This window comes from Haliaeetus albicilla, chromosome 14, assembly GCF_947461875.1.
Source record: "Haliaeetus albicilla chromosome 14, bHalAlb1.1, whole genome shotgun sequence".
Taxonomy (NCBI): domain Eukaryota; kingdom Metazoa; phylum Chordata; class Aves; order Accipitriformes; family Accipitridae; genus Haliaeetus; species Haliaeetus albicilla.
In genome coordinates, this window is record NC_091496.1 from 1,181,746 (window position 1) to 1,207,990 (window position 26,245).

The 26,245-nt window shown below is 65.9% G+C and overlaps 1 protein-coding gene across 2 annotated transcripts in view; it reads right to left on the minus strand.

Moving 5' to 3' along the window:
* Window positions 1-26,245, minus strand: part of FLNC (filamin C) — a 31,598-nt gene that overhangs the window by 1,230 nt on the left and 4,123 nt on the right. The window contains exons 4-45 of one of the 2 annotated variants that reach the window (XM_069801444.1): window positions 25,695-25,845; window positions 25,172-25,290; window positions 24,970-25,047; window positions 24,376-24,538; window positions 23,251-23,451; window positions 22,533-22,670; window positions 22,030-22,156; window positions 21,708-21,844; window positions 20,808-21,001; window positions 20,190-20,303; window positions 19,970-20,113; window positions 19,395-19,518; window positions 18,932-19,092; window positions 18,693-18,783; window positions 18,231-18,400; window positions 17,563-17,680; window positions 16,885-17,147; window positions 15,790-16,387; window positions 14,928-15,101; window positions 14,296-14,458; window positions 13,428-13,588; window positions 12,577-12,744; window positions 11,973-12,096; window positions 11,726-11,882; window positions 10,873-11,062; window positions 10,133-10,156; window positions 9,794-10,041; window positions 9,120-9,207; window positions 8,855-8,995; window positions 8,577-8,705; window positions 8,285-8,458; window positions 7,435-7,596; window positions 6,939-7,142; window positions 6,134-6,286; window positions 5,907-6,029; window positions 4,822-5,064; window positions 2,817-3,086; window positions 2,263-2,400; window positions 1,846-1,961; window positions 1,481-1,610; window positions 1,055-1,231; window positions 83-301 (exon numbers count right to left, since the gene is read on the minus strand). In XM_069801444.1, coding sequence (XP_069657545.1) covers window positions 83-301; window positions 1,055-1,231; window positions 1,481-1,610; window positions 1,846-1,961; window positions 2,263-2,400; window positions 2,817-3,086; window positions 4,822-5,064; window positions 5,907-6,029; window positions 6,134-6,286; window positions 6,939-7,142; window positions 7,435-7,596; window positions 8,285-8,458; window positions 8,577-8,705; window positions 8,855-8,995; window positions 9,120-9,207; window positions 9,794-10,041; window positions 10,133-10,156; window positions 10,873-11,062; window positions 11,726-11,882; window positions 11,973-12,096; window positions 12,577-12,744; window positions 13,428-13,588; window positions 14,296-14,458; window positions 14,928-15,101; window positions 15,790-16,387; window positions 16,885-17,147; window positions 17,563-17,680; window positions 18,231-18,400; window positions 18,693-18,783; window positions 18,932-19,092; window positions 19,395-19,518; window positions 19,970-20,113; window positions 20,190-20,303; window positions 20,808-21,001; window positions 21,708-21,844; window positions 22,030-22,156; window positions 22,533-22,670; window positions 23,251-23,451; window positions 24,376-24,538; window positions 24,970-25,047; window positions 25,172-25,290; window positions 25,695-25,845 — 6,967 coding nt within the window. The remainder of the gene's footprint in view (window positions 1-82; window positions 302-1,054; window positions 1,232-1,480; window positions 1,611-1,845; window positions 1,962-2,262; window positions 2,401-2,816; window positions 3,087-4,821; window positions 5,065-5,906; window positions 6,030-6,133; window positions 6,287-6,938; window positions 7,143-7,434; window positions 7,597-8,284; window positions 8,459-8,576; window positions 8,706-8,854; window positions 8,996-9,119; window positions 9,208-9,793; window positions 10,042-10,132; window positions 10,157-10,872; window positions 11,063-11,725; window positions 11,883-11,972; window positions 12,097-12,576; window positions 12,745-13,427; window positions 13,589-14,295; window positions 14,459-14,927; window positions 15,102-15,789; window positions 16,388-16,884; window positions 17,148-17,562; window positions 17,681-18,230; window positions 18,401-18,692; window positions 18,784-18,931; window positions 19,093-19,394; window positions 19,519-19,969; window positions 20,114-20,189; window positions 20,304-20,807; window positions 21,002-21,707; window positions 21,845-22,029; window positions 22,157-22,532; window positions 22,671-23,250; window positions 23,452-24,375; window positions 24,539-24,969; window positions 25,048-25,171; window positions 25,291-25,694; window positions 25,846-26,245) is intronic. The other variant, XM_069801445.1, reaches the window with a different exon arrangement.

A 26,245-nucleotide genomic window follows, 5' to 3' on the forward strand; every position in this document is an offset into this window, starting at 1 on the left:
CCTCCATCATGCCACTCCATTGAACCCTTGTCACCCCCCCCCAGAGACCCCCTGGGACTCATCCCTGTCCCCCCATCCGTACCGGTGACCTTGGCCTTGAAGGGACTGCCGACGATGTGGTGGGGGCCGCCGTACTTGATGGAGATGAGGTAGTTGCCGGGGGCCATGGGGGTGTAGGTGACGCGGTGGCCCTCGGCGCACTCCATGCAGTCCAGCTTCACCTTGGAGGGGCCGTCGATGGTGACAGCCAGCGCGCCCGCCCCCGCGTTGGCCGTCTTCACCAGGAACTCCGAGCACACGCCTGCGCCAGGTGGGTCAGGCGCCGGCACCGCGCCATGGCCGCGTCCCCGCTGCCACCACCCCATGGCCACGTCCCCATTGCCACGACCCCAAGCTGTGGCTCCACACCACGGCTGTGTCCCCCTTGTCACCACCCTGAGGTGTGGCCCCACGCCATGGCCACGTCTCCGTTGCTACCACCTAGAGCTGTGGCCCCATACCGTGGCCATGTCCCCATCGCCAACTCCCCATGGCCATGTCCCCACTGCCACCAACCTAGAGTCATGGCCCCATACCATGGCCATGTCCCCATTGCTACCACCCTATAGGCTTGGCCATCTCTCCTTTGCCATCACCCTGTAGGTATGGCCATGTCCCTGCTGCTGCCACTCCAGAGCTTTGGCTCCGTACCATGGCCACGTCCCCACTGCCATGGCCATGTCCCCATTACCACCACCCCATAGGCATGGCCATGTCCCCACCACCACCCTCCTACGGCCTTGGTATTGACCACGGCCATGGCCATTGCCACCACCCCATCGCTACATGACCATGTCCCCAGTGCCACCATTCCACAGCTACATCCCTATGGCCATGTCCCCAGTGCCACCACCCCATAGCTACATCCCCACGGCCATGTCCCCAGTGCCACCACCCCACAGCGATGTCCCCATGGCCACATCTCCATCACCACCCTCCCACAGCTATAGCATTGACCGTGGCCATGTCCCCACCAGGACCCCCCCTCAGCCATGTCCCTCGCGAGCGGTGTCACCTGTGAGGCCGCCCTCGAGGCCGGGGCCGTATGCGGTGACGAGTCCGGGGTCCCCAGCCTGGCTCTGCTCGCCCACCCGGATGTTGAAGGGGCTGCCGGGCACGTGGCGCCCGTTGAAGCGCAGGTCGATGGAGTGCACCCCGTTCTCCCGCGGCAGGAACCCGATGGCGTACTTGTCTGGGGGTGGCACCGCGTCACCCACCGCCCCCACACCGCGCCTCCGTGTCCCCATCTCCCTGTGTCCCTGCATCCCTTGTCCCCACATCCCCATGTCCCTCCACCCCCATGTCCCTCCATCCCTCATCCCCACACCCCCATCTCCCTCCATCCCTCGTCCCCACATCCCCATGTCCCCACACCCCCATGTCCCTCCATCCCTTGTCCCTACACCCCACGTCCCCACGTCCCCGTGTCCCCATGTCCCACCGCTGTCCAGCTCGGAGACGTAGCACTCTTCCACTACGCCGGCCGGCGTGTGCACCTTGGCGTCGATGACGCCCCGCGCCCCGTTCAGCTGCACCGCGAAGGACGCCGGCTGGTTCACCGTCACCGTCTCCTGCGGGGACATGGCGCTGGTACTGACCCCCGGGGACCGGGGCGGGGGGGGCTTGGAGGTGGGCACGGGGTCAGCATAGGGGGCACCAAGGGGCTGGGGGTACCCCAAGGGTGCCACATGGGCGCAAGGTGGTCCAGGGGTGACATGGGGGGTTGTCTGGGGAGCCCAGGGGTGCAGGGTGACACTGGGGGGTGACACCGGGGGGGTGACCGTGTGTCCCCGTGTCCCCGGGTACCTGGAGGCTGGTGACGGTGAGGCGGCGGGCGTCATCGGAGTGGGAGGCCACGGGCACCACGAAGGGACTGTCGGGGATGTGCTCCTCGTTGAACTTGATGGAGACCTCGTAGTCACCTGGGGGGACACAGAGGTGGCCTCGCACGGGGGCAAGGGGACACCCTGACACTGGGACACCCATGCACTGGGACACCCGTGCACTGGGAGGACCTGTGCGTGGGAACACCCTGACACTGGGACACCCTCACTTGGGGACACCTTTGCACGGGGAGGACCCTCGCACGGGGACTCCCTCACACGTGGGTCCCACCTTGCGTGAGGGTCCCTATCCCCCTGGCATGAGGCTATGCACAACCCTGAGGTTGGGGGGGGGGGGGTTCAGGGATTGAGGGGACACACACGACACCCCGAGACCCACCGGGCTCCTGGACGAGGTAGGAGACGCCGCAGGATCCATCCTTGCGGTCCTCGAAGGCGATCTCGGCCTTACTGGGCCCCTCCACCGCAATGGAGAGGCCCCCGGCCCCCGCCTCTCGTGTCCAGATGCTGAATTCAGCTGGGAGGGGGACGACACAGGGACACCCATAGGTGCCCCCATCCTTCGCCAGTGCCACCCCCAGCCACAATGCCCCCCGCGGCTCCTGCACCCATATCCCCCCCAACTGCACCCTTATCCCCCCAACTTCACCCATACCTCCCATTCCACCTGCACCCATATCCCCCCAGGTGCACCCATGCCCCCCATTGCACCCCCCCTGCACCCATACCCCCCCAAGTGAACCCCCACCCCCCATTCCCCCTGCACCCATATCCCCCTCACCTCTTGCACCCCCCCAAACTGCCCCCACATTCCCCCCCATTGCACCGATATCCCCCCCAACTGCACCCATACCCCCCATTGCACCCATGCCCATTGCCCCTATACCCCCCCCCCCAGCAGCCATACTCCCCCTGCCCGTCACCCCCCCGTACCTGGCACGCCGGCCACACCACGCTGGAGGCCGGTGCCCCCCGCTCGCACCTTATGGGCACCCCCTTCGCCCAGGGGCCCGACAGTGAACTGGAAGGGGCTGCCGGGCACGTGCTGCCCACGGTACTTGACGCTGACAGTGTGGGGGCCCATCTCCTGGGGCACGAAGCGCACGCTGTACACCCCCGCGCCCCCCGCCACCACCTCCGCCTCGAACCGCTGCCCCGAGGGGCTCAGCACCTGCGCCGACAGCTCCTGCGGGGACGCCTCGCCTGCGGGGACACCGGGGCACCCCGTCATCCCCGGGGGCATCTTGGCACCCCATTACCCTGGCACCCCGTCGCCCCATCGCTGTGGCACCCCGGCACACCGTCGCCATGTCATCCCATCCATTGCCCTGGCACCCCAGTGCCAGGGCTCACCGGTACCCTGGCACCCCAGCACCATGGCACCCTGGCATCCTGGCACCCCATCTGCCCACCACCGTGGCACCCCAGCACCAGGGCACCTTGGCACCCCAGCACCCTGGCACCCCATTGCCCCATGACTGTGGCACCCAAGTGCCGTGTCACACCCCATCACCCTGGCACCCCAGCACCACGGCACCATGGCACCCTGGCATCCCATCACCCTGGCACCCCATCTGCCCATTACCATGGCACCAGGGCACCCCGTCACCATGTCACCCCACCACCCCTGCACCCACCAGGGACCGCCTCGCCACCCCGAGACCCGCCAAATCCTGTGTGCCCCCCCCCACTGGGCACAGACCTCCCTGGGGAGCGTGCGCCCTGGTGCAAAGGACACAGGCGCACTTGCAAGCGTGTGCACACACGCTTGCGAGCATGTGCAGACATGCGCACTCATGCACGCACACCTGTGAGTTTGCACACTTGCACTAAGAGCGTGCACACCCCTGTGAGCGTGCACACCTGCTTGTGCACACTTGTGCAAAAGGTCCCACTCTGTGAAGGGCCAGCGTTGCCCCCCCCAATCTCCGCGCACATCCCCGTGTGAGGGGCGCACACCCCCCTCTTGTGAGCACAGCAGCCGGTGCCCAGCCACCGCGCATGTGCAAAGGCAGCCTTGTGCGAGCATGTCCCCAGAGCTCCTGAGACACGGGCACGTGTCCTGGCCTCGTGCAAGGCCTTGTGCAAGGGGCACACACAGGCTGGAGGGGGAGGGTGTGTGCTGGCCCCTGGTGTGAGCACACAGCCCTTGTGCAAGGGCACACGGCCCCCGTGAGCACACACAGCCCCCGTGCAACCATGCTCCCATGTGCAAATGCACATTCAGCCCTTGCACAAGCACATGTCTGTGCAAGCACACAGCCCCATGCAAGCACACTTTCTCGCACAAGCTTGCCCACAGTGCTGTGTAAGTGTGCATGGCCCCGTGCAAGCACGCTCCCGTGTGCAAACGCACATCCAGCCCTTGTGCAAGCAAACCTCTGCGCGAGCACGCACAGCCCCTGTGCAAGCACGCCGCCGAGCAAGCATGCAGTGCCTGTGCAAGCCCACTCCCCTGCACACACGCAGTCCCCGTGCAAGCACAGCCCCCGTGCAAGCACAGCCCCCATGCAAGTGTGCTCCCCTGTGCAAGCGCATCCAGTCCTGGCAACAAATGCAGTCCCCTGCAAGCGCAGCACCCGTGCAAGCATGCTCCCCTGCAAGCACGCAGCCCCGGCGCAAGCCGGCTCTGATGCACCCGCGCATCCAGCCCTCGTGCGAGCCCGCTCCCCTCCACATGCAGCACCCTTGCAAGCGCAGCCCTCGTGCGAGCCCGCTCCCCTCCACATGCAGCACCCTTGCAAGCGCAGCCCTCGTGCGAGCCCGCTCCCCTCCACATGCGCGGCACCCGTGCCGGTGCACTCCCCGCCAAGCCCACTCCCACTGCAAGCGCACCCGGCGCCCGGCGCAAGCCCGCTCCCCCCTGACCCCGACCCCACCGTGCAAGGCCCCCCCACCCTCACTCGCCCACCCACCCTCCCCGTTGGCCGGCACCCACCCTCCTGGCCGCGGGCGATGGAGCCGAAGGAGCCCAGGCCCTCGCGGGCCAGGAAGCCCCCGAAGACGTTGGGGAAGGGGTCCCCGCCGACCTGGGTGGATTCCTCCACCCGCACCTCCCGCTTGGTCTCGCCGCCCCGCGTCTTGCTGATCTCGGTGCGCTCGGTGCGCGTGTAGGTGTGGCTGCTCCGCGTGAAGGTGCGCGTCAGGCGCTCCTGCGCCGACACCATCTGGAACCAGTTGCCTGCCGGCCGCCGGCGCCCGACGGAGACGGTGACGGCACAGGGAGAGGCGCAGGGGGCACGTGGGTGGGTGGGTGCACGGATGGATGGGTGGAGATGTGGAGGGATGGAGACAGGGGTGGATGGAGACATGGATGGATGGAGATGGGAGTGGAAGCAGGGATGGAGACATGGATGGATGGAGATGGGAGTGGAAGCAGGGATGGACACAGGGGTGGATGGAGACGGGGTGGATGGAGACGGGGTGGAAGCATGACAGGGGTGGATGGAGATGGGGGTGGGAGCAGGGATGGACAGAGGGATGGATGAAGGCAAGGATGGATGGAGACGTGGGTGGAAGCAGGGATGGAGACGTGGATGGATGGAGACGTGGATGGATGGAGACGTGGATGGATGGAGACGTGGATGCAATGATGGACGGACACAGGGATGGATGGTCACATAGATGGACACATGGGTGGACATAGGAATGGACAAGGGAGGGATGGACACAGGGATGGAGACAGGGGTGGACGCAGGGATGGATGGACACAGGGATGGACGTGCAGATGGGTGGACAGACCGATGATCACAGACACGTGTGGACAGATGAACACAGAGAAGGACGTGTGGACAGACGCGTGGGTGGATGCACAGGGAGATGGAGGCACACCCGGAGGGATGGACACGCGGACGCACGGGCAGACGCGGACGGGCACGAGGACGAGCGCACGGACGGACGGGGAGAGAAGGAAGAAGGAGGCAGAAATCAGAGCTGGAGCGGCCAAGACGCACCCCCATCCCCGAGCCCCGCGGAGGAGGAGGAAGGAAGAGGAGGAGGAGGAGGAGGAAGGCCAGCTCCTACCTGGGATCTTGAGGTTGAGGTCACAGGTGCTGCCGATGGTGGCGATGGAGGGGGCCTGCCGCCGGCGCGTGATGCTCTCCTTCATGCGCCCCTCACCCGTCACCTTCACCGTGAAGGGGCTCCCTGCGGGTGATGGCCACCTCAGGGACCTGGTCACCAAGGGGGGACCCAGGGGTCCAGGCGCTCCAGTGCCACCCCGCGTGTCCCCGTCCCCCCCCAGTCCCCACCTGGGACGTGTTTGTCGGCAAACTTGATGTTGATGATGTAGTTGCCGGGCTCAGTGGGGCAGTAGGTGACCTTGCAGGTGCCGTCCTCCACGTCCTCACAGTTGATGTCCACCTTGCTGGGACCCTCGATGGACAGGCCCAGCCCACCGTAGCCTAGGCAGCCATGAGGACATGCTCAGAGCTGTCCCACTGCTGCTGTCCCCATCCTGGCCATACTCATGCCATGGCCACCATCCCATCCTGGCCACAACCATGCCATAGCCATGGTCACCATAGCATGACCCTCTTGGCTATGGCTGCACCATGGCCACAGCCACCATCCCTTCCTTGCCATGGCCACAACCATGGCCACTAGCCCAGCCACCACCATGGCCACTACCCTATCCTATGCTGGCCACAGCCGTGGCATGGCCTTGGCCACCATCCCATCCGGGCCTTGGCCATGCCACCACCACAGCCACCATCCAACCCCAGCCACAGCGACCATCCCACCTTGGCCATAGGCATGGCCACCACCGCGCTCCAGCCACAACCATGGCCACCATCCCACCCTTGCTATGGTACGCCATGGCCATAAGCATGGCCACCACTCTATCCTGTGCTGGCCATAGCCATGACATGGTCTTGGCCACCATTTCATCTTGGTCGTGGCCATGGTCACCATCTCATCTCAGCCATGACCACAGCCACCATCCCATCCTAGCCATAGCCATGGTGACCACCTCATCCCAACCATGACCACACGATGGCAGTGACTATCCCACAGTCCCATCCCAACTCGTGGCCCCAGGGACCATGGTCTCACCAGCGCTGCGTGTGTCCACAATGAACTCGGACACCTCGAACGTGTGACCTTCCACCAGTCCCTTGCCCCACACCTTCACCCGGCTGGCGTCCCCGATCTCTGACTGCCCCACCAGGATCTTGAAGGGGCTGTTGGTGACGTGCTGCCCGCTCTTCTTCACACTCACCACGTGCTCGCCCACCTCCTTGGGTGTGAAGGAGATGCCTGAGGGGAACACCACTGTCAGCCACCTCTACCAGCCCTGGCCACCACCACAAGCCCCTGATCACCAGCAATGTGCCGTGGCCATCAAGCCCTGAGCACCCAATGTCATGGGGCCACCCATCCCTGTGATGCCACAGCCCTGTCGTCCCTTGTCCCACGTCCCTAAGTCCCACATCACCCTCTCTGTGTGCCCACCACCTTACACCCCATGCCCTAGCTCTCCTGCACCTGCATCCTCCTGGCCCCATGTGTGCATGTCACTGTGTCCCCTGTCCCCATGTCCCCCACGCACCGATGTGGCGGTTGGGCAGCCGCTTGAGTAGGCAGGGCTCCTCGTTGCCCGATGGCGCCCGAATGCTGGCCGTCAGCAGGCTCAGGTCTGTCTCTGTGATCTTCAGCGAGACATCAGTCGAGGTGCCCACGTTGAGTTGGGACGTCCGCATGGAGTCATCCCCTATGGAGATGCCATCAGTGGGGCCAAGGGGACAGCGGCCTGAGGTGGGTGGGGGGTTGGATGGGGTCTCCGGGGCTGGAGATGGATGGGGTCCCTGTGGCCATGTGGACAGGGTCCCCAGGGACAGGGAAGGATGAGGTTTCCATAGATGTGTGAATAGGGTCCTCAAGACCATGTGATAGGGTCCCCATGAGGTCCCCTGGGCCATGTGATGGGGTCTTGGAGGCTGGGAATGGATGGGGTCCCCATGAGGTCCCCTGGGCCATGTGATGGGGTCTTGGAGGCTGGGAATGGATGGGGTCCCCATGAGGTCCCCTGGGCCATGTGATGGGGTCTTGGAGGCTGGGAATGGATGGGGTCCCCACGGCCATGTGGTGGGGTCCTGATGGCCATGCAGCTGTCCCCATGGCCATGTGCACATGGTCCCCATGGCTGTGTGAATGGGATCCTCATGGCTGGGGCTGGTCATGACCATATGATGGTGTCTCCAAGGCCCTACAAAGTCCCCATGGCCATGTGATGGGGTCCTGGTGGCCAGGGATGGACAGGGACATCACAGCTGTGTGATGGGTTCCCAGTGGCCATGCAGGTGCCCCCATGGCTATGACCATGCAGGTGCCCCCATGGCTATCTGGAGGCACCAAGGACCTTGGGTTGGATCCCCAAGACCACGGGGGTCCCATCTCACCAGTGATCTTGGCGGTGAAGGGGCTGCCTGGGATGTGCTTGTCATCGAAGCGGACGATGATGTTGTAGTCCCCGGGGGCGGTGGGCAGGTAGGACACCGTGCAGGTCCCGTCCTTGTTATCCTGGCAGGTGATCTCTGCCTTGGAGGGACCCTCGACTGCCAACGAGAGCCCACCTGGGGGGCACAGGGAGGGTGTCAGGAGGCATTGGGCATCTCTAACCCCTCCCGGTAGCATTGGGGGGGTCTCCAGAACCCTCCCAGAGCCCCTGGTGCCCCCCCGGCCACCACTCACCCTCCCCAGCATCCTTGGTGACGATGGTGAAGGTGCAAGGCTTGTTGACCATGCCGTGACTCAGCCCCGGCCCATAGGCGCTCACGTGCCGGGGGTTGATGGCGTCCACGTAGAACTGGAGAGGACTCCCTGGGGACACAGGGGATGATGGTCAGGGACCCCATGGGGACACCTCGCACCATAGCGGGCTGCTCAACCCATGGGTGCCCAACCAGGGTGAGGTGGCATCAGCCTCGCTCAGCCACCTCCCAGTGATCCCAGTAGCCCCTCAGTCTCACCAGGGATGTGGTTGCCATCATAGCGGATGTCCATCTCGTGCAGCCCTTTCTCGGTGGGGGCGTAGCGCACTGTCACCGTCCCGTCCTTGTTGTCAGTGATGTTGGGTCGCGCTGTCTTCCCCGAGGGCATCCGCACTTCCCCTGGGGCCACCGCATCAGCCGGGAACTGGGGGCAGCTGGTTTGCGCCCCACTGTGCCCCACAGCCCGGTCCATGGCTCCCCCAAAATCCCCGCACCCCCCATGTGCCATCCCCACTCCCCATACCTGTGATCTCACCCTTCTGCACAGTGAAGGGGATGACGAGGTTGAAGGGCCGGAGGTTCTCAGCGGTGGCGGGAGGCTCCTCCGTGGCCTGATGCCGTGGAGCAGAGAGGTGTAAGAACCATGGTACCCCATGGTGGGCTTCCAACCCCATGGTGACCATCACGGTCTTCCAACTCTGTGGTGCCCACCATGGCCCCAACTTTCTGCCCCATTGTGCCCATCATGGTCTCCCAACTCCTTGGTGACCATCACGGTCTCCCAACCCCATGGTACCCACCCTCACCCCAACTCTCTCCCCCATAGTGCCCATCATAGTCTCCAAACCCCATGATGGCCACCCTGGCCCCGATTCTCTGCCCCTTGGTGCCCATCATGGTCTCCCAACTACACTGTCAACACCCTGGCCCCAGTTCAGTTCCACAGTGCTCACCATAGTCTCCCAACCCCATGGTGCCCATCACAGTCTCCCAGCCCCATGGTGTCCACCATGGCCCCAATCCCATGATGCCCATCATGGTCTCCCGGTTCCATGATGCCGATCATGGTCTCCTAACCCCATGGTGCCCACAATGGCCCCAAGCCTCTGGCCCTTGGATCCACCACAGCCTCCCAACCCCACAGTCCCCACCACAACCTCCATCCCACCTCCACCACAGACCCCCAGCGACACCCACCAGGACATGGAAGGGGCTGTTGGGGACATGCTCCCCGCCGAAGCGGATGGTGATGACGTATTTCCCGGGCTCGGGGGCGGTGTAGTAGATGTCGAAGGTGCCATCGTGGTTCTCCACCACGTCCACGTCCAGTTCGGCCCCATCGGGGGTCGACACCTTGCAGGTCACCTTCCCCTGGCCGGCCGCCTTGGCGTCTACCGTGATTACCGTCTCCTCCCCGATCTGGATGGTGGGACCCAAGCAGGCACCTGCGGGAGGGTTTGGGGGGGCGTCATGGTCATGGGGACCCCCAGTCCAGCCCCCCAACTCCTCCCCCCCCAGCCCCCTGGCGCCACTTACCCAGTCCGTGGCCCCCAATGGATACTGCAAAGAAAGACCAGGGAAAAGCACATAAGAAGGGGGGAGGGGGCAGGGTTGGGGGGCCAGGGGGGCTCCGGGGGGGCCAGGGGGCCGGCGCATCCTGCTCTGCTCTGGGGGCACCCTCTCACCCCCACTGTGCCATGGGGCAGGGTTGGGGGGGGGGGCAGCGGTGGGGTGGGAAGGAGTGGGGTGGGGGGTGCTGGGGGCAGCAGTGGGATGGGAAGGGGTGGGGGGCGGTGGTGGGGGGGCAGCGGTGGGGTGGAAGGGGTGGGGTGGAGGGTGCAGGGGGTCAGCAGTGGGGTGGAAGGGGTGGGGGGCAGCAGTGGGGCAGATGGGGGTGCTGGGAGGGGCAGCAGCTATGGGGCAGGGGGTGGGGGCAGCCATAGGGTGGCATGGGGCAAGGCAGGGGTGCCTGGGGTGAGATGGGGTGCTGTGGGGCAACAGGAGATGCCATGGGGCAGCAGAGGGATGCCGTGGGGCAGCGGAGGGATGCCGTGGGGCAGCGGAGGGATGCCGTGGGGATGCCACAGAACAGTGGGGTGTGCAGTGGGGCAGCACAGGGATGCTGTGGGGCAGCACGCAGAACCCGTGGGGCAGCGTAGGGAATCTGTGGGGCAAGACGAGGATGCTGCGGAGCGGCAGGAGGCAGCACAGGGACGTTGTGGGGCAGCGTGGGGACGTTGTGGGGCAGCGAGGGGATGCTGCGGGGCAGGGCCCACCTGTGACAAGGCACTTGCTGGCGTCGCCGGCGGGCACAGCGTGGATGCGGAAGGGGGAGCAGGGGATCTCGTCCCCCCCATACTTGATGGTGATGGTGTAGCGCCCCGGCAGGTCGGGGACGTAGGAGACCGTGTAGGTGCCGTCCCCGTTGTCCCGGATCGCCGCCTTCTTGGGCTGCCCCTCGGGGTCCTGTGGGCAGCACCCAGCTCAGCACCCCATTAAATGGGCGTAACGGGGCTGGATGGGGCTCAACACCCCATGGCATGGGTGTCAGAGCACTGTGAGGGTCTCGGCACCCCATGGTATGGGTGACAGAGTGGCACCTGTGCACCATGAGGGGCTCAGCACCCCATTGCTTGGGTGCCAGGGGCTCAGCACCCCATGGCATGAGTGTCAGGGCACCATGTGGGGCTCAGGGCACCATGTGGGGCTCAGCACCCCATGGCATGAGTGTCAGGGCACCACGTGGAGCTCAGCACCCCACTGCATGGGTGCCAGGGGCTCAGTACTCTGTTGCATAGGTGCCAGGGCACCATATATAGCTCAGCACCCAATGGCGTGGGTGCTAGGGCAGCACCAATGCACCATGTGGGTCTCAGCACCCAATGGCATGGGTGCCAGGGCAACATACGGGGCTCAGCACCCAATGGCATGGGTGCCAGGGCAACATACGGGGCTCAGCACCCAATGGCATGGGTGCCAGGGCACCCTGCAGACACCACAAGGACCCCAGTGCCCCACGGCATGGGTGCAAAAGCACCACATGGGTGATCAGCACCCCTCACCACATGTGCCAGCACCCCATCACCTCCTGAGGGTCAGCCCGGTCCCCCAGGACCCCTGGGTGCTCACCAGGATCTGGACGGTGAGCAGCCCCTCGCCAGCGTCACGGGCGTCGATGGTGAACTCCACGGGCAGGCTGGCGGGGATGCCGCTGGTGCTCAGCCCCGGCCCACTGGCGCGCACCTTGCTGGCATCGTGGGCGGGCAGCACCTTGATCTTGAAGGGGCTGTGGGTGGGCATGGTGGTCAGCAGGGCGGTGGGACACCCCTGGCTGTGGTGGGGGTGTCCCACCCCACCCCAGGGTGGTGGTCCTCACCTGCGTGGCACCTCCTGGTCAGCGTATTTGACCGCCACAGTGTAGGGCCCATCGGTGGCCGGGGTGTAGTTGACCTTGTGGGTGCCGTCACCATTGTCACGTACTTCCACAGGCTCTGCCAGACCTGCAGGCAGCAGCCATCAGTGGGGCAGGGCGCCCCGTGGGGCAGGGTGACCCATGGGGTAGAGCGTCCCTGGGCAGGATGCCCCATGGGGCAGGAGACCCTACAGAGCAGGGCATCCATGGGCAGAGTAACCATGGGGCAGGGCACTCCGTAGAGGAGGATGTGCCATGGGGCAGGACACCCTATGGAGCAGGACCTCCATGGGCAGGGCACCCCATGGAGGAGGGCATCCATGGGGTTTGACACCCTATGGAGCAGGACACCCTCTGGAGCATGGGATCTATGGGATTGGACACCCTATGGAGCAGGGCATCCTTGGGCAGGGCACCCCATGGGGTAGGACACCCTATGGGGCAGAGCACTCCATAGAGGAGGATGTGCCATGGGACAGGGCACCCCATGGAGCAGGACACCCCATGAGACATGGCCCCTCCTCCATCCATGCCCCCTCCCTCTTCCCCACTGCGTGTCCCCACATACCGGAGGGTCCCAGCAGCGTGACCTCGAGGGGTGCCAGCCCCGCCGCACTGCAGTCCACGGTGAAGGTCTGGGGCACCCGGGCCCTGACGCTGGGGCCCAGCCCCGGACCCGAACACTTCACCTTGCTGGGGTCCACCACATCCTTCACTGGCACCCGGAAGGGGCTCCCTGCGGCAGCGGGCAGGGGTCAGCGCGGGCAGGGGGGCAGCGTGGCCATGGGGTCAGCATGGGCACAGCACGGGGACAGCATGGCCATGGGGTCAATGTGGCCATGGGGTCAATGTGGGTACAGGGAGAGCATGTCCATGGGGTCAGCATATCCATGAGGTCAATGTGGCCATGGGGTCTACAGGGAGAGCATGTCCATGGGGTCAACATGGCCATGGGGTTAACGTGGGCAAGGGCTCAGTATGGGCACAGCATGGGGTCAACCTGGGCATGGGGACAGCGTGCCTATGGGGTCAGCGTGTCCATGGGCACAGCGCGGGCACGGGCACACTGCAGGGACAGCATGGCCATGGGGTCAATGTGCCCATGGGGTCAACATGGCCACAGGGACACCAAAGCCATGGCCATGGGGATGGCACAGGCATGTGATCAGTGTGGGCATAGGGTCAGCATGGCCATGGGGCCAGACCATGGGTGGGGTCAGCATGGGCTTGCGGTCAGCACAAGATGGACATGGGGTCAGCACAGCCATGGGGTCACCGAGGGGTCGGACATGGGGTTAGCACAAGAACCTCCACCTGCCAGCACCCAGGAACCCATCTCCACCCCACAGCCACCCTGGTGGGTACCACAGCCCCCCAGCTGCCCCAGACCACCCCCCAGCCCCCAGCCCCACCACGCACCAGGGATGGGGTGGCCACCGAAGGTGATGTTGACATCGTAGTCCCCAGGCGTGAATGGGATGTACTCCACTGTGCAGCTCCCGTCTTTGTTGTCCTTGCAGGACATCTTGGCCTCGGAGGGACCCTCAATGGCCAGGCCCAGCCCCCCAGTGCCCGCACCCCTGGGGACATGGCACCACTCAGGGACGATGCCAGGGGTGGGCTGGCTTTTGGGGTAGGGGTGGCACGTCCATGGTGGGGGCCAGGGGGGCCACTTCCACGGTGGGGAGCTAAAGGTGCCACCTCCATGGCAGGCAGATGGAGGTGCCATGTTGGTGGCAGTGGAGTGGAGGTGCCACATTGGTGATATGGGGCTGGAGATGCCACCTCCATGGCAAGCAGATGGAGGTGCCACGTTGGTGGCAGTGGGGCGGAGGTGCCACATCAGTGGCAGCAGCTGGAGGTGCCGTATTGGTGGCAAGGGAACAGTAGTGCCACGTCTACAGCAGGAGGGCATCAGTATCGTGATGGCAGCAGACAGATGGAGGTTCTACCTCCATGGCAGGGGGTGGAGATGCCACGTTGGTGGCAAGAGATGGAGGTGCCACATCCATGGCAGGGGGACAGAGATGCCACACTGGTGGTAGGTGGACGGAGGTGCCACATCCAATGCAAGAAGATGGAGGTGGCACATCCACCGCAGGGGATGGTGGTGCCAGGTTGGTGGCATGGGACAGAGGTGGCACATCCATGGCCAGGGATGGAGGTGGCACATCCAATGGAAGAGGACAGAGGTGACAGAGGTGACAGAGGTGACAGATCCATGGGAGGGGCTGGAGGTGGTGGGTTGGTGGCAGGGGTGGGAGGTGGCTGGGGGTCCGATGCTCACCTGGTCTCCACGGTGAAGCGGTTGGCCTTGCCGACGAGGCCGCCCTCCAGGCCGGGCCCATGCGCCCGCACGCGGCTGGGGTCGCAGCCCTCCGCCACCCCCACGCGGAAGGGGCTCTTGGGGACCGCCACCTCGTCGTAGGTCACCTCCACCCGGTGCATGCCTGGGGACGCGGGGACACGCCGTCATCCCCCTCCCACCACGGTGGGGGTGGGGTCTCAGGAGGTTTGGGAGTCCCTTGAGGGGGTCTGGGGGTCCCTAGTTGGGGTTTACGGAGGTCTCAGGGGTCTTGGGGGTCCCTAGGTGGGGTTTTGGGGGGGGTTGTGGGTCCCTGGTTGGGGTTTTGGGGGGTCTCAGGGGGTTTGGGGGTCCCTGGCTGGGGGAACCGGGGGGTCCCTGGCCAAGGGGATGAGTGGTCCCTGGTTATGGGGATCCAGGGGGGATGTCTCCGGCCAGGGCAGATCAGGAGGGTCCCCACTTGGATGTGGTTTGGGGGGGGTCCCTCTCTGGGGGTCCCCACCTGGGAGACGGAGGATGTCTGGCTGGGATGTGGGGTCCCCAGGGGGGTGTTGGGGACCCGGGGGGGGGCTCAGGGTCCCCTGGGGGTTTTGGGGTCACTGGGGGTCCCTCACCATCCTCGTAGGGGGTGTAGTCCACGCGGTAGGTCCCATCGCCATGGTCGGTAACGTAGGTGTCGGTCTTGGCGCCCGAGGGGTTGACCACCCGGGCCTTGACGTGGGGCCCCCCCGTCTTGGTGAGCGCCCGGGCATCCACCGTGAAGTCAGTGCCCACCTCCCGCAGCACCCCTGCGGAACGGCACCCTCAGCACCCGCTCGGCACCCCCGACGAGGTGCCCACCCTGAGTGGGGGTCCTGCCCACTGACAGCCCCCCTCCCCCTCTTGGGGGTCTCCAGCCCCTCTCCCTGCTGCGCTCCACAGCTACGTGGGAGGGGTTGCCCAGGGGAGGCCCCCCTAAGAGGGGGTGCCTGTGGGGATGCCCCATAGACCTCTGCGTAAAGAGGGGGGCAACGGTGGCCATGGGGAGGAGATGCCCACAGGGAGGACATGCCCATGTTAGGGGCATTTGCCCATGGGGAGAAGGAGTCCATAGGGTGGCCAGGCATCCTCCTCATGAGACGGGGTGTCCATGGGGACAAGGTGTCCACAGGCATAGGATGCCCATGGGGAGGAGGTGCCCATGGGGAGAAGATGTCCACAGGGTTGGGATGCCCGTAGGGATGGGATGCCCATGGGGAGAAGGTGCCCATGGGGATGGGATGCCCATGGGGATGCCCATGCAAAGGGGGAGGTTCCCATGGAGAGGAGATGCCCACTGGAGTGCCCAGGAGGTCCTCGCCATGAGAGGGGTTATCTATGAAGAGGAGGTGCCCACAGGGATGGGATGCCCATGAGGGTGCTCATGAGGAGGAGATGCCCATAGTGATGTCCATGGGGAAGATATGCTCACAGGGATGGGATGCCCCTTGCTCTCACCTCGTGGCTCCACGCCTTTGCCGTAGACCTTGACGCCGCTGGTGTCAACAGCAGGGTCAATGGTGACACGGACGGGGAACTTGGGGACGGGGTGCCCGCCGTACTTGATGGTGATGGTGTAGGAGCCGGGGCAGGCGGGGGTGTAGGTGATGGTGTAGGTGCCATCCCGGTTGTTCTGGATGAGCACCTCGGCTTTCACCCCGGCTTCCGAAATGATCTCGATGGTGAGTTCGGCGTCCCCGGCTTTGGAGCAATCCACCATGAAGGTGGCCACCTCCCCGGCTTTACCGCGTTCCAAACCGGGTCCGCTGGCCGTCACCTTGTTGGGATCAAAGACGGGGGTCACCTCCGCCTTGAAGGGACTGCCGGGGATGTGCCGATCGGCGAAGAGGATGTTGATGGCATAGTCGCCGGGCTCCGTCGGCAGGTAGGAGACGGAGCAGGAGCCGTCCCCGTTGTCCTGGCACTCGATCTTGGCCTCGCAGGGACCCTCCACCGTCAGCCCCAGCCCCCCGGTGCCGGCACCCTTGGTGTCGATGGTGAAGGGGGCCGGGGTGCCCACCTTGCCGCCCTGCAGACCCGGCCCGTAGGCGCACACCTATGGAGGTGGTGGGGAAAAACCACACGTCGGAGGAGGGCTTGGTGCCACACGCATGTGTGCGAGGCGATGGGTAGGTGCGGCGGCAAGCCCTGCTGAGGCAACGGGCGTGCAAGGGGCGGGGGGGCACTGTGCCGGTGACGCGTGCGTGCAAGGCGTGGGCACACTGGCGGTAAGCGTGCGGTTGCACCCGCAGCACGGGCACAATCAGCACAGGCGCTCTCCGCGCGGGCGTGCAAGTGGGGAGAGTGTGCAAGGAGCAGCGTGCAAGTATATGGGCAACGCGGGCACGGCCAGGTTGTGCACGCTCTATGTGTGCAACGAAGGCAGCTGTGAGCGTGCAACAGCACACGTAGGCGACGTGAGTGTGCAAGGAGCACGCACGGGCAGCGTGGGCGCGAGCCGTCCATGGGCCGCGCATCTGGCGCATGAGGACGGGTGTGCAAGGCCGGGGGGGGGGCACTCTTGCACACGCGCCGGGTGTGCAAGGGCCTCACCTTGGAGGGGTCGGGGGGCAGCTGGGCCTCCACGGGGAAGGGGCTGCCGGGGACGGGGTGCCCGTCGTAGGTGACCTCCACCTTGTAGGGTCCCTCCTCGGGGGGGGTGTAGGTGACGGGGTGGGGGCCGCCGGGGGGGGCCGGCCCCACCTTGCAGGGGAGGGGGCGGCGGGAGGGTCCGCTGATCTTGACCTCCACCTTGCCCTGGCCTCCCGCCCCCTGCGTCTCCACCACGAACTCCTGCGCCTGCCCCACTTCCACCTCTGCAGGGGGACACGGGGGGGGCATCAGGGGGGGCACCCGGCATGGTGGGGTGCAGCCACCTCATAGCCCCCCAGGGTGCACCCACCCTCTGGGTGTTCCCCACACCCAAATGGGGGGTGTCCCCCCCCAAGGTGCCCCCACCCCATGCTGAAACCCACACCCAAAGGTCTCCCACCCCAGCATGCCCCCCACCCCATGGTGCACCCCTTACCCAAGTGTTCCCCCCCCCAAAGGCTGTGCCCACCACCCGCAGCATGCCCTACACCCACAGGTGTGGCCCCCCCCCCCAAGGTGCCCCCCCACCCCCAAGGGTCAGGTCGTGCCCCCCCAAAGTTGCTCCCACCCCATGCTACACCTCACACCCAAGTGTTCTCCTCCCCCACCCCTAGGTGCCCCCCCCAGACCCCCACTCACTGTTGTTGAGCCCCTGCACCTTGACCTTGCTGAGCTGCAGGGGGGGGGCCACGTTGACCGTGAAGGGGCTCCTGGGGACTTGGTCTCCCCCATAGGTGACCACCACAGCCAGGGGACCCTGTGGGTGCACCCGCACCTTAGGGTGCTGCTTGGGAGCCCCCCCCATCCGCACCCCCCCCCACCAGAGGAGCAGGGAGAGGGTGGCCACAGGGGGGGTGTTATGGGGCTGAAGGGGTGTTGGGGGATTGGGGTCACCCATGGGTGCTTGGGGGGTGCCTAGGGGCTTTGGGGGGGTCCCTGGGAGCCCCAGGGGACAGGCACCCATGGGTGCTCAGGGGGGTAGAACGTGGGGGGAGTTCAAGGTCCCAGGGCTGGGGGACACCCATGAGACTGGGGGACACCCATGAGACTGGGAGGGGGGTTCTGGGGGTCCCTGGGGTGACAGCTGTCCCATGGAGGGTGCCCATGGGGATGGGGTGCCCAGGGAGATAGGGTGCCCATGGGGATGGGGTGTCCACCAAGGGTGCCCACAGAGATGGGGTGCCCATGGGGATGGGGTGCCCACACCAGGATGTCTGCAGGGGTGTCCTTAGGGGTGCCCAGGTGATGGGGTGTCAATGAGGGTCCCCCTATGGGATGGGGTGCCTGTATGGGATGGGGTGTCCCACCTGCTGCAGGGCGGTGTACTTGACGGTGTAGGAGTAGTCATGGTTGTCGATGACCTCGAAGTCGCGCACGGCCGGGCCCTGCCCCGGCCCCCCAAACTGCACGTCCAGCTGAGCCTTGCCGGCCCCCTTCGTCTGCACCGTGAAGTGGGTGGGCTTCCCCACCTCCACGCCTGCGCCGCACCGTCAGCACCCGGCCCCGTGGCACCCACGGCACCCGGGGTCCATGCCCCCCCCAGCACCCAGCCCCAACTGCACCCAGAGTCCCTGCCCCACGCCACCCAGACCCACAGCACCCATCCCCACGGCACCCACAGCCCCTGCCCCACAGCACCCAGACCCACGGCACCCACAGCCCCTGCCCCACAGCACCCAGACCCACGGCACCCTCTCCCCACCCTCCTGACCCCCACCACCCTACCCACCCCCCCCCCCCATCCTTCCCTCCACCCCCGGTGCCCTCACCTGTCCGGCTGAGCCCGGGTCCCTCTGCCTTGACCTTGCTGGCGTCATGGGACGGGTCCACCTTGATGCGGAATGGGCTGCTGGGGATCTCCTGGGGAGAGAGATGGTGGCACAGTGGCACGGTGGCACTGCCGGGGGACGGGGGGCAGAGCCCCCCAACCCATATGACATCAGCGGGCAGGGAGGTGACAGCCAGGACACCCGGCATGGTGCAGGAAGGTGGGTTGGGTGCACTCTACCTGGTTGGCGAAGAGCACCATGATGGTGTAGAGCCCGGCGCCCGGTGGCGTGTACTTCACCGTGAAGGTGTCGTTGTCGTTCTTGATGATGTCAAAATCAATGTCAGCCTCCAGCGGCCCCACCACGCCCGGGGCGCATTTGATCCCGATGCTCACGTCCCCTGCAAAGCGTTCCCACCGTCAGCACCGTGTCACCCTGCTCCCCAGGGGTGGCACCAAGGGGTGGGACAGGACCAGGGACATGGGGCTGCACCATGACCGGGGTGCTGGACCAGGAGAGGGGATGCAGGAGCAGGACCAGGGATGATGGAGCAGAAGCGGGGATGCTGGACCAGGGATGCAAGAGTAGGACCAGGGATGCTGGACCAGGACCAGGGATGCTGGACCAGGGATGTAGGACATGGGTGTCATGCCCACAGAGAGGTCCCCACGGGTGCCGCCTGCCCCCGTGGTGGGCACCCACCCTGCCCGGCCTCGCTGCAGTCGACGGTGAAGTAGGTGGGCTCGTTGGCCTTCAGCCCAGACTTCTCCACGCCTGGCCCGTAGACCTTCACCCTGCCGGGGTGGCTGCCCTCACCCACATTCACCTGCAGGCATAGGGAGCGTCACCAGCGGGCACCCGGGGTGCCATGAACCCCTCCTGGGCCCTGGCACCCCATACACCCTGTGCCCCTTCCCCATCACCTGTGGGACTCCCATCACCACCCCAGCATGTCCTCATCACCCAATGGGACCCCCCTCCCCACCCCAGCACCCTATAGGCCTAGGACCCACATCTCCAAGCCCAGCACCCCATCCCCATGTCCATCACCCCATGGGACCCCTATGTCCACCCCTGGCACCCTGTCTCCATCCCCACCACCCCAAGGACCCCCATGCCCAGCCTGGCACCCCATGGACCCTTATTCCTACCCTGGCACCCTATTGCCATCACCCCATGGGACACTCATCCCCACCCTGGCACCCCAACCCTTCCCCATCACCCCATGGACCCCAATCCCTATGCCCAGCACCCCACGGGACCCCCATGGCACCCACGCGGAAAGGGCTGCGGGGGGTGGTGACACCCCCCCAGGTGATGATGATGGTGTGCTTGATGGCCTTGGTGGGCACGTAGACGCAGTGGTAGGTGCCATCCCCGTTGTCCTTCACCTTGATGTCGATGGGGCAGCCCTCAGCATCCTGCGGGCACCGGAGGAGGGGGTGAGGGGACCTGCTGGCACCCAAAGGCACCCAACGGCACCCAACGGCACCCTACCTGGGCGTAGATCTTGAGGGGGCCTTTGCCGGCACCGCGGGTGTCAATGGTGAACTCGGCTGGCCGCTCCACGATGCAGCCGGTGGGCTCCAGCCCCGGCCCGAACGCCTTCACCTATGGGTGGGGGTGAGGGTGAGGGGGGCATCAGGGCACCCCCAGCACCCATGGATGGGGTGAACGGTGAGATTGAGGAGGGGGGGGGAGGTTGGAAGGTGAGGGCAGGGAGAGCAGTGGGGTGCAAAGATGGGGGGGGTAGAACCCATGGGTGTAAAGACAGGGAGCAGGGGTTGCAGAGATGGGGAGCAGCACCCGGGGGTTCGCAGGGTGCCCAGATGGTGGGTAGCACCCGTGGGTGCAGGGGGTCCCCAGACAGGGAGCAATGCCCACGGACACAGAGGGTGCCAGCGCGGGTCTGTGCCCGGGGACGAGGGAGAGCGGGTGCTGCTGCACGGCAGCTGGGGGGCAGGCGGGGCAGAAAGGGGTACAGTGGGGTGCAACGGGGCACAGCAGGGTGCTATGGGGTGCAATGGGGCTCAGTGGGGTCCAGCAGGGCGCAACGGGGCACAGAAGGTTGCAATGGGGTGCAACGGGGCACAGCAGCGTGCAATGGGGTGCTACCTTCTCGGGGTAGGAGTCGGCGGGGGCGGGCAGGATGTGGGCGATGAAGGGACTGTCCTTGATGTCCTCGTCGTCACACACCACGTGGACGGCATACTCGCCCGCCTCCGTGGGCCAGTACCGCACGTCACATGAGCCGTCCCCCTTGTCATCACACTCAATCTTGGCCTGCGATGGGCCCTCGATGGAGAAACCTGGGGGACGGTGGCACCGCTGGGTGACGTGGTCCTCCAGGAGACCCCAGGGTCCCCAGCACCACATCACCCTGCCTGTGCCCATGTCCCCAGAGTGATGCCACCCCATATGTCCCCATGGTGGTGACCCCCAGTCCGTGTCCTTGTCTCCACTGTGGTGTCCCTCAGCCTGTGCCCATGTTCCCAGTATGGTGGCATCTACTCTGTGCCCATGTCCCCGTTGTGGTCACCCCAAGTCTCTGCCCAGGATTGTGTCACCCAATATGCCTCCATGTCGCCAGGGTGATGTCTCCCAGTCTGTGCCCATGTCTCCATCACGGTGTCCCTCAGCCTGATCCCGTGTCCCCAGCATGGTGGCATCCAGTCTGTACCCATGTCCCCAGGATGGTGCCACCCAATATATCTCCATGTCCCCCACTGTGGCCAGCCCCAGCCTGCACCCATGTCCCCATCTTCACGTTGCCCAGTCTGTGCCCACGTCCCCACCGCGGTGCCACCCAACCTGTGCCCGTGTCCCTGCAGCCGTGCCCTCCAGCCTGTCCCCACCACAGTGTCCCCCACCCCGTGCCCACATCTCCACCACCATGCCCCCCAATACATCTCCATTCCCCACCGCCATGCCCCCCCTACCCCAAACCCCTGTTCCCCAGGCTGGTGCCCCGCACCCACCCACCCAACGGGTGTCCCCCCCCGTGTCCCCACTCACCCAGGGTGCCCACTTCGGTGCCGATGGCTTCCACCACAAAGTCTGCCGACTTGCCCACCACGCCGCCCTCCAGTCCCGGTCCCCAAGCTCGCACCTTCTGGGACCCTGGTTCGGGTGCCACCTGCACCTCGAAGGGGCTGTGGGTACCATGTTAGTACGGGGTGGGGGGGCCCCTTGCACCCACTCCCCCCCCCCCGGGAGCCTGGTGAGGCTGGGTTCCCCCCCGCATCTGCACCCAGCCTCACCAGGCTCCCAGGAAGGGGGGGTTTGCAGGTTGGGGGGGTAGGGTCCCATGGGGGGGTGTGGGGGGGGTTCAACTGACCTGCGGGGGATGGCATAGCCACCCCAGGTGATGGCCACCTGGTACTTGCCGGGCACCATGGGGTGGTACTCGCACTCGTAGACGCCGTCACCCGCGTCCCGCACCTTCACCGGCTCCTCTGTGCCCTCTGCGTAAAATGGGGGGGGTGTCAAATGGGGGCACCCCCCCCCAGTGGTGCCCCCGGCAATCGTGTACATCAATCCACGGACATCCCCATAGTGCCCCCCCAAACCATACAACCCTCATGGGCACCCCCATAGGACTCCTCAACCATGCACATTCCCCCCCCCCCCCCCCCCACCATGGGGACCCCCCCAAGCATGCACTCCACCCTGGGCACCATCATGGACACCCCCCCAACCCCAATAACCCCCCCATGGACAACCCCGTGGTCCTCCCCGCAACAATACAACCCTCACGGGCAGCCCCCAACCATGCACACCCCCCCCTCCACCACAGCCACCCACGCACGTGCCCTTGCACGCCCGCCCTCGCACACTCACTGGGCCCCTTGACGAGCACCCGCAGGTCCCCGGTGCCGGCGCCTTTGGTGAGCACCCTGAAGTCGGCCGTCTCCCGCACCCGCACGCCCTTGGGCTGAAGACCCCGGCCGGTGGCCCGGCACGCCGAGGGGGTGCACGCTGCCGGCACGGTGACACCCTCAGCACCCAAAGCCACTGGTACCCGTGGGTGCTGGGAGCCCCAGAGATGGGCTTATGGGCGCTGGTGGGGGGGTGTGGGGTGGGGGCAGAGGGGGGGACATGGGGTCCCTGGGGGCACAAGGGTGCTATGGGGACACCCTGGGGACAAAGGGGGGCTAAGGGTGCCATGGGGACACCCTGGGGACATAAGAGTGCCATGGGGACTCAGGGGACCCATGGGGATGCCCTGGGGACACAAGGGACCCATGGGGTCCCTGGGCGCATAAGGAACCCTTGGGGACACCCTGGGGACAGAGAGGTGCTACAGGGACATTCTGGGACAGAGGGATGCTGTGGGGACACTGCGGGCACAGGGGTGCCATGGGGACACCGTGGGAGGTGTAAGGGTGCCATGGAACAACCCCTGGGGCCATGGACAACCACAGGGGTGCCATGGGGCCACCATGGGCACTGAGGGGTGCCATGGGGCCAGCCGGGGAATTGATGGATGTCATGGGGCCACCATGGTCACTGATGGGTGCCATGGGGACACAGTGGGGACCCCCGGGACAGGTCTCACCTTCAGCCACATTGACGGTGAAGGGGCTCTTGGGGATCTGGGCACCGGCGTAGGTGACACAGACGGTGTGTGGCCCCTCCAGGACGGGCCGGTAGGTGCAGCGGTAGATGTTGTCCCCTTTGTCCTCCAGCATCACCTCTACCGTGTCCCGCCGGCCCTGGGGGTCCACGATCACCACCCCCACATCGCCTGGGCCAGCCCCTGCCACCACAAGGACACGGGCTCAGTGCCACCCAGTCATGCCATGGCCATAGCACCAGAACCATCAAGCCATGCCATGGCCATGCCATGATGAGGACATGGCCCCAAAGCCACCAGGCCATCTCATGGCCATGCCATGAGAACAGAGTCTTAGTGCCGCCCAGCCATGCCATGGCCATGCCACCATGAGAACATAGCAGCAGAGCCACCAGGCCATCCCAAGGCCACAATACCATGAGAACATGACCTCAGTGCCACCAGGCCATGCCATGGCCATGCCACCAGGAGGATGTGGTCCCAGAGCCATGAGGCCATGCCATGGCCACGTCACACCCCAGTGTCCCCTGGTCACAACACAGCAAAGACATGACCCCAGTGCCACCAGGCCATGACACAGTGAGGACCACCCAGCCAAGCCATGGCAAGGACCCAGGCTCAGTGCCACCCGGCCATGCCATTGCTGTGCCACTGTAAGGACATGATGTCAGTGCCAGCTGGCCATGCCACAGCCATGCCACCATGAGAACATGGCCCCAGAGCCACCAGGACATCCTATGGCCATGCCACCATGAGGATGTGGCCCCAGAGCCACCCAGCCATGCCATTGCTGTGCCACTGTAAGGACATGATGTCAGTGCCAGCTGGCCATGCCACCATGAGAAGATGGCCCCAGAGCCACCAGGCCATGCCATGGCCATGCCACCATGAGAACATGGCCCCAGAGCCACCAGGCCATGCCACCATGAGAACATGGCACCAGAGCCACCAGGCCACACCATGGCCATGCCACCATGAGAACATCCCCTCAATGCTGGCAAGCACCACCATGGCCATGCCACACCTCAGTGCCACCAGGCCATGCCACATCCCCACACCTCTCCGGAGCAGTGACCCCCCCGGTACATGGTGGCCACCACAGCCCACCTGCAGTGTAGATGTCGAAGTAGGTGGGCTTGTTGGCCACGTTGCCGACGGGCTCCAGGCCAGGGCCACGCGCCGTCACCTTGTTGGCGTCCCCCAGGGCCATGCCCACGTTGACGCCGAAGGGGCTCTTGTCAATGTTCTGCCCCGCAAACAGCACCGTCACCTGCGGGACGGGGGGGGGGAGGGGGTCAGGGGTGGCCATGTCCCCCGCTGGCACCAGGCACCTCGGTGACTCGCCCCACCCCAGGGGACATTAAAAATGGGACACCCCAGGGACCCCCAGTGCAATGTCCCGAAGGGGATCCCCCAGCACTGATCCCCCCCCAGGGACCCCTTATTGCCCCCCCCCCAGCAACCCTAATGCAATAGCCAGTGGGGACCCAAATAGGACCCCCAAGGGCCCCTCCAGGGACCCCTATTGCAATGCTCCCCCCTCCCAGGCACCCTAATGGGGCTCCCCCAGGGACCCCCAGTGCAATACCCCAGGGGACCCTAATGGGACACCCCCTGGGGACCCCCAGCACCTCTCCAGATGCTGATCCTGGGTGCGGGGGGCAACCACCACCCTGAGATGCACATGCTGTGGGTGCTCACCTTGTGCAGCCCCCCAACCTTGGGCACATAGGTGACGCTGTAGGTCCTCTTCTTGTCGTTGTTGGGGACCACCTTGGCCTGGGGAAGAGGGGGGGAACCCCCAAAATGGGAGAGAAGGGTGTGACACACAGCCGGAGAGCTGGGGACCCCCCCCAGGGTGGTTCTGGGGGGACCCAGGTGTCCAGGTGTTCCCCCCCGTTACCTCCTCAGTGTGGCCCTCGGGGTCCTCGACGTAGACCAGGACTTCACCCACCCCTGCCTCGAGGGTCTCCACCGTGAACTGCGCTGGCTTCAGCACCACGTTCCCATGGGGCTCGATGCCTGCAGGTGCCCGGGGGGTCAGGGTGCCCCCCCAGCACCCCACGGCACCTACCCTGCCACCCCAAGGTGGGCACCCAGCCCCTGGAACCCCCTCAGTGACCCCAACTTGGGACCTCCAGGTGGCCCTTGGAGGTGGCAGGGGGGTCCCTGGGCACCCCCCCAGGTATGGAGGGGACTCAAAGGGGGTCCCCGGGCACCCTGGGGTACCCCTGGGCATGGGCGGGGGGGACACACCAGGGTTGGAAAAGGTCTCCCTGGGCTTGGAGGGCACCTGGGGGTCACCCTCATGCCCTGACGCCCCATGGCACCCACGTCCCCTACCCCATGCCCCCTCCCCATGGCACTCCTGTGCCTGGTCACTGCCACCCGTCCCCCCAACCCATGTGTCCCCCCCATGCCCGTACCGGGCCCATAGGCGCGGGCGCGAGAGGGCTGGGGCTGGCGGGCGCGCAGGGGGGCCCCCGGCTTCAACTTGGCTTTGGGGAACTGCGAGAGGTAGGTCATCACCGAGTGCTCGTCCACGTTGGGGTCCACGATCTCCTCAGGGGCGATCACCTGCGGGGCGGGGGGGGGAACACAACACCCCAACATCCATCAGCCCCTCCCGTGACCCCCCACCCATGGGGGGCTGTGCTGGAGACCCCCTGACACCCCATGCCACCCTCCCCGGGGACCCCTCTGCCGCCCACCCAGGGTCCCCTCCATGCCCAGGGACCCCCTAGGGACCCCTCTGCCCCCCCCCAGGGACCCCTTTGTACCCAGGGACACCCCTGCATCTCTAGGGTCTCCTCCATGCCCAGGGACCCCCTGACACCCCAAGGGACACCCCCATGCTCAAGGATGCCCCCCTGTACCTCCAGGGTCCCTCTATGCCCAGGGATCCCCTACACCTCCAGGGACCCCCCCCCATGTCCAGGGACACCCTTGGCACCCCTCCGCAACCCCCAACCCCCCC